This window comes from Scatophagus argus, chromosome 16, assembly GCF_020382885.2.
Source record: "Scatophagus argus isolate fScaArg1 chromosome 16, fScaArg1.pri, whole genome shotgun sequence".
NCBI classification, from domain to species: domain Eukaryota; kingdom Metazoa; phylum Chordata; class Actinopteri; family Scatophagidae; genus Scatophagus; species Scatophagus argus.
The window spans coordinates 1,516,739-1,523,243 of NC_058508.1; the positions used below are offsets into that span (position 1 = coordinate 1,516,739).

The 6,505-nt window shown below is 41.5% G+C and overlaps 1 protein-coding gene across 1 annotated transcript; it reads left to right on the forward strand.

Annotated features, from left to right (window-relative positions):
- Positions 1-968: 968 nt before the first annotated feature.
- On the forward strand, positions 969-4,194 carry LOC124073984 (serine/threonine-protein kinase pim-1-like). Its single transcript, XM_046416580.1, has 8 exons — positions 969-1,166; positions 1,576-1,731; positions 2,154-2,248; positions 2,376-2,420; positions 2,547-2,765; positions 3,377-3,557; positions 3,670-3,843; positions 3,953-4,194. The coding sequence occupies exons 1-8, from the start codon at positions 989-991 to the stop codon at positions 4,042-4,044; spliced, it is 1,140 nt and encodes a 379-aa protein (XP_046272536.1). The 5' UTR covers positions 969-988; the 3' UTR covers positions 4,045-4,194.
- The last annotated feature ends 2,311 nt before the right edge of the window (positions 4,195-6,505 follow it).

Below are 6,505 nucleotides of genomic sequence, written 5' to 3' on the forward strand. Positions count from 1 at the left end.
ATCTACATTCCGATACTTCTGGTATTATTACTGCTGCTATGCATCTCTGCTTGTTGAACGTTGATGTGGAGGTGGTTCCCCTGGCACCAGTCCACAACTCCCTGTATGAGTTCTCGGTACTCTCGGTCGTCTCCATCCATGATGAGGCCGACGATCGCAGAGTCGTCTGAGATCTTCTGCAGGTGGCAGGTTGGAGTGTTGTACCCAAAGTATAGAGAGTGAACAGAAAATGAGCCAAAACTGTTTCCTGTGATGCACCTGTGCTACAGAGAAGCATGTCACTGCTCTGCGTCCTCACATACAGTGACCAAGTAGTGCAAAACGACTTAGACATGATGACTTCGAACTTGATTCAGTGCAGCTTTCAGAAAAAGTGAAACTGTCTCAGTAACGCTGAAGGATTAACAGAGCGGTTACGACACAATCTGGCTGCAGTCTATTTGAAAATGCAAACTATTCTCCGTGCATCACAGAAGGCACCACAGGATATCATTGACCTTACAGATCAGTCGTTTTCACTATCATAACCCAAAAATTGCACAAAGAATGTGTGGTTTATTGGGCGTTAGCTAACTGGCCAGTTAAGAACGACTCAGCCCTCCACTCTACTCAGATGGCCCTTCTGTGCAGTTCAGATGATGTATGACACTTTGGATATGGAAAACCTTGGAGTTTTTGCACCTCTCGTGAGTGACCTAAAAACTCATGGAAACTCATTGGCTACGTTTTTTGGGGGGGTAAAACTAAAGAAATATGAAAACAATAATAATGATAATTTACCTTGACATCTCTCATACAAGTTACTGTACACTCTAATTTGCATATTCTGGAACACCAGCCAGTTCATATCATCAAAGCACATTCCGGGTTCTGTTTGCTAGAACACGTTCCTTTGATCCCTGAGAGAGCTCACACACGCACACACGTGTTGGATCCACATTCACTTGTTACTGGAAGTTATCAGATTTGAAATTTCTGTAATGTCATCATGTCAAATAACAACTCTGAACCCCTGAGCGACACTAAGAAGGAATCGCTCAAGAAGAACTTGAAGAGAAAAGTCAGAGAAGGTGAAGATGGACTCTCAAAGACAAAGAGGAGAAGACTGAACTACAACCAGGCTGAGAAGGAATCAGGATCGGCCTCGTCTGCGGACACTGGCAATGGTAAGCGAATCATGTGAAGTTAGCGTTCAACATCATTAGTTAAATGTCAAACCTGAACAAACAAAACCAAACCTACATTCACAGAGAAAGACCATGAGACCAGAGTGAAAAATGATTTTTAATGTCTCAACTTTAGAGGGTTTTGATGCGGCTATTTTCAGTTTGGAAGGGAGCAGGCGAACTGTTTTCCCTTTGCCTCAGGAGTCTTTATGCTAACCTAATAACAGCTCAAGCATGTGTTGGGATGCGTATTTCCTGAAATGACGAAATATTTCTTTAACTAAGAGATGTTGGAAAAGAAAATTAGTTTGTTATTTTGGAAGTCACTGAATGACAAAGATGGACTTATTTTCTCCATTAGTGACTGGTCATTAACCTGGTGGTCCTCTTTTTCTCTTGTCCTTTGAAGGGAGCAGCAGCACACAGTCCAGTAGGTGCGGTACAACAGTGGAGGATGTGAGCAAGAGGACTGGAAAGAGGAAGGCTGCCGCTGATGAAGAAGAACCCTGCGCAAAGAGAAGGAAGGGCCGGCCAACCATGAAGGATTTGATAGATTCCCGAAGAGGTAAGTAGTAATTAACATAAGCTTTGACTTCATGTTAATGTGCAACACAAAACAGTCACATTAATGGTCACACTGATGCCCTGATTTGGAAACACAGTGTAATGTTATGTACAGGTGGTTTTGAGTTTTTGCCCCAGCCTTTTGTAGCCCCTATAGCAGCATGTTTGAACTGTGCTCCTGGCATCAAATTCATTATAAACATGTATGCACAAAAGTCACTGCTCATAAATATCTAGTTTTCAAACTGTTTTCAGTGGAGTATATGCCAGAAAGGATGAGCAAGTTGTCACATTTTGTTTCCTTTGTTCCACACGGCGGCCCATCTTTTTCAGAATCACTCTAGAAAGGATTAATTTTAGAGCTTTTTTAATGTGTAACTGATGCTCCTGGCAACTAAACAAAACATGTGTTTGTCTGTTTAGCTGAATTTGAGGCCAAATACCAGCAGGAGAATCATCTCGGTGAAGGAGGCTGTGGATGTGTGTTTGCTGGCTACCGCAAAGAAGATCATTTACCTGTGAGTATGATACACACATTGTGAAACATACATTTACACACATTCACTCATACACACACTCACTCATATGTACACACACACAGTCTGATCAGGAAGTGCTAACCAAAGTGCCATTTGTGTCTTGTAGGTTGCCATCAAACACATAGCAAAAGACAAAGTGTTGTGCAAAGAGGTAAGTGAGCAACACCAAACAGGACGCTGCACTCAGCCCAGTGAATGTGTGTTTGATGAATCACGCTTTTCTCTAAACCTGTGGAGCTTCTCCTTCTCTTACACTGTTTTTGCTTCAACGTTTCAGAGACGAAATGGGAAAGAACTCTCAGCTGAGGTGGCTGTGATGTTAAAACTCCAAGCTGGAAGAACTGGATTAATGGAGGAATCAGCACCCGTGTCACTCCTGGACTGGTATGATCTGGACCAGGAGCTCATCCTGGTGCTGGAAAGACCAATGCCATGTATGGACCTTTTAAATTACATCAGGACAAACAGAGGCCACTTACAGGAGGACAAGGCAAAGGTAAGCTGCTCGAGCGTGTATGTGTGTGTGTGTGTGTGTGTTTCAAACAAGAACTTAATGACTTGTGACTTACCTGTAACATACTGTAACATATAGCTATTGCCACAGGTTCTCCTTGTGTTTCTTATTAGCACCTCTTTGTGCCACAGCGGACTGTGCTGCCCATTTGTCTCGGTATCTAAAACCATGTCACCTTTTCCATCACGTCTGTGGAAAATATTCTGGTTTTCCACAGTGGAAACACAAGGAAGAACCTAAAACCAAAGTCCTACATGTTCTTACAGCTTTATGTTGTAGGAGGCTCCATGTCTCTGATGGAGTAAGAAGCAACCTGTGTAGGCTCTCAGACAGGTTGGGAGCAATCTGATTTGGATGACAAAACAAACTGAAATTATGACCATCTCTGATGGACATTTTTTGGGTGTCTGTGGGTTTGAAATGTTGCTGATCAAAAGTTTTGTCCTGCTGTTGTTTGTTGTCAGCTTTGAATCACAGCAGTTAAGCCAAAGTTAACCCAAACCCCACAGCCATGACACAAACTGTTGAACCTCCTCACAGTCCGTCTCCCCACTCCGATCCCTCACTTTTCTATTTGTGTCCCTCTCTTCCAGATCATACTTAAACAGTTGGTTGATGCTGCAAATGAACTGGAGGATAAGCGCATCTTTCATCGGGATATCAAACCGGAAAACATCCTGATTGAGACCAGCTCAGATGTGCCGCGTGTTCGTGTCATTGACTTTGGACTGAGCTGTTTCTTCAAGAAAACATCAGTTTACCGTGTCTTCTGTGGTAAGCCATCTGGCTTTTTCTTCTGCCTCTCACTAATTTACCTGCCTGTGACTTTAATGTTTAAAGAAAGACGCTTTTCATCCTCAATTATTATCACTTGTGTGTATTGTAGGTACCCCCCAACACGTCCCTCCGGAGTGGTACAGTCATTATACCTACAGGCCCGGCCCCACCACAGTGTGGCAGATGGGAGTGGTCTTATATGAGCTGCTCCACAGAACAGTCCGATTTGATACCACAAGTTTCCTCAAACATGAGCTGCCAATCAGCGATGAGCTGTCCAGAGGTAAGAAAAACGTACTCATATGCAAACACAGAGCTGTTCATTTCCATTCACCTCCTGAGGAATCACTGTGGCTGTCAGCTCCAACTTTCTCATCTTTCTTTCCCTCCAGATTGCCAGGATTTCTTACAGAAGTGTTTAAACACATCCTACATGCTGCGACCTACCCTGAAGGAGCTCCAGCTTCACCCATGGCTCAGATAAACCAACACTACACTCACACACGAGTTCATGCCAATACAATACATTCACAATACAAGAACTAATTCTGTTCTAGTTTTTCTTCACCAGGACCGTCAGGTTTTCTCCGGGTGCTCCGGTTAGACCAACTACAGTTCCTTTAGGCCCCCCGGCCGTCCGTGGAGAGGAGGATCTCTCTTTGAATTGCCTTTCCCGAGGTTTCTTCCCATTTTTCATCTGGCCTCAAGGTTTTGGGGAGTTTTTCCTCGTCTTCTTAGAGAGCTTGGGCCGGGTCAGGAGCTGCTTATGATTTGTGCTTATGGCGAAAGCCATATCACATCATAAGGAAAAAAAAATGGATACTAATCTATCAACTGGTCATTTTGTGATAATATAAAATAATATAATATATATAATATAATAATAAAAAAGAAACAACTTAGACTGTTGCAGTTTCTGAGACTGATTGCAGAACAATAATCCTATCAGATAAAACAGGTTTGTCTAAATGAATGGACAAGACCTAAAATGATGAAGTGTGCTCTCTGCTTATGACTTTACATTGCTTTATGCTTCACTCATGTTGGCATAATGAATAAAAGTTTTTAAAATGTTTTTTTAAAACCCATGGCATCATATTTACTTACTTTCTTCCTATTTACACAAACAGCTTTTTTTTCCAAATTGCTATCACAGACCCTGCATACCAATGGTACCACCCTGAAACTGTTGAAAGTGAGCAGTCTGATGAAGTACAGTATATTTCGGTCTTCTATAAAATGTCCATATATATCAGAGAAATCCATGGGCCAACCACACTGCACCATTACATGCAAAATGCTGAAGGTAATACATGCAGACACTGCCGAGAACAGAACAGAACCGAGAACCTTCAATCCTGAGGTGTCTTTCTCTCATGACTTGGATGAGTTTCTGCCAATCCCTGTCTTGCACAAGTCGCAATATCCAACCAAAAGAAAATGACTTGTTGCAAAGGAAAGCAACTCTCATTTAATGATGCCTCCACAGCAAGGTCCCAGTCACTCATTCTTGAAAAGCAAAAGTGATTAGAGGCTTTTCGGGGCAGTAAAAAGGCTGTGTAGGGATTTTAAGTAATCATTAAGTAATTACAAATTTTAATAGTTATTTGTGACTATTTTTCTGCTGGTGCTCACTTTTTAACAAATATGGTCTCTGAATGAAAAGAAAGTTTTAGCATTTTTATATGCGTTCTCTTCACAGGCGGAAGTAATTTACTCCTTTTCCTGACCTGTTTCACTATAAAACCTAACAGTATATCTTGATAAAAGAAGTAACATAACTTCAGCTTGGAAAAACAGTTGGACTCATGAAAAAAACCTCACTCAGAAATGAATTGCTGTTGTAATAGCTCAGTTGTTTTGAGTGCCTTAATATTTTGGAGCAAGTATAAGTAATGATGGAATAATTCCAGCTCATTCCAGTGACCCATTTTCTTGGAGCTGACTTTATATCATTGCAAAAAAAAATGTTTATTTCAGTTTATAAACCATCATGAGGTGAATAAGTAAGCTAAAGAAAGCATGTAAACATTTGTTTTATGATCTAGCAAAGTATAACGATTTGTTGTTGAGTACATAAAATAAATATTAAAATTTGATAACCATGATTAATAAATCACGGAAGCAGGCCTATATTTGCAAGCAAAAATGACCATTTTTGTGTACAGGGCGGGACGGTGGTGCAGTGGTTAGCACTGTCGCCTCATAGCAAGAGGGTTCCAGGTTCGAATCCCGGTCTGGGCCCTTCTATGTGGAGTTTGCATGTTCTCCCTGTGCCTGCGTGGGTTTTCTGCGGGTTCTCCGGCTTCCTCCCACAACACCAAAAACATGCACATTAGGTTAACTGGCTACTCTACATTGTCTGTTTTTGTGTGTCACCCCTGATGGATCAGCAGTATAGAAAATGGATCCCCTGTGTCTCCTCTGTGTTAACCCTGTCACATGACCCGCGCTGCTTCAGCGGCTCTGGGAGAGGAAGTGGGAAGCGGATCACCCCGAGTTTTAAACACAGACTGTTAACACAGGACTGCTATCAAAAGACTGGAATTTGCACATGCGGCATAAAATGAAGATTAGTTTCATGTTTGTAAGATCCTGCATCAGGAAGTGACGTAATGAAGCAAAAGAAATGGGGAGGGATGTTGATGAAAAATCAGATTGACAGCATGCAGAACAAACAACAAAAAAAGACAAGAAAACACAGTGAGCCGCATACGAGACATTAAACAAAGCTGTAAAACTGAAAATTGAAAAAAAAAAACCTGAAGTTTTCAAATTTAAAATTAAGACATTCAATATATGGGCAAAGGAAGGGGCAAAATGAGTTGTGGCACTATTCAGCCAACCCCGACCTACTCAAAGAACTGACCATTTTACTATCCTACAAGCACATTTAAAAAAAAAAAAAAAAAAGCCATAATAAAGTGAAAAAAATTAAGGGTATT

Bases quoted from the DNA above. Each gene is read 5' to 3' on its own strand.
- LOC124073984 (XM_046416580.1), top strand. From the start codon at position 989: ATGTCAAATAACAACTCTGAACCCCTGAGCGACACTAAGAAGGAATCG. The intron at 1,167-1,575 runs GTAAGCGAATCA...TGTCCTTTGAAG, and splicing joins GTCTGCGGACACTGGCAATG to GGAGCAGCAGCACACAGTCC. The intron at 1,732-2,153 runs GTAAGTAGTAAT...TTGTCTGTTTAG, and splicing joins TTTGATAGATTCCCGAAGAG to CTGAATTTGAGGCCAAATAC.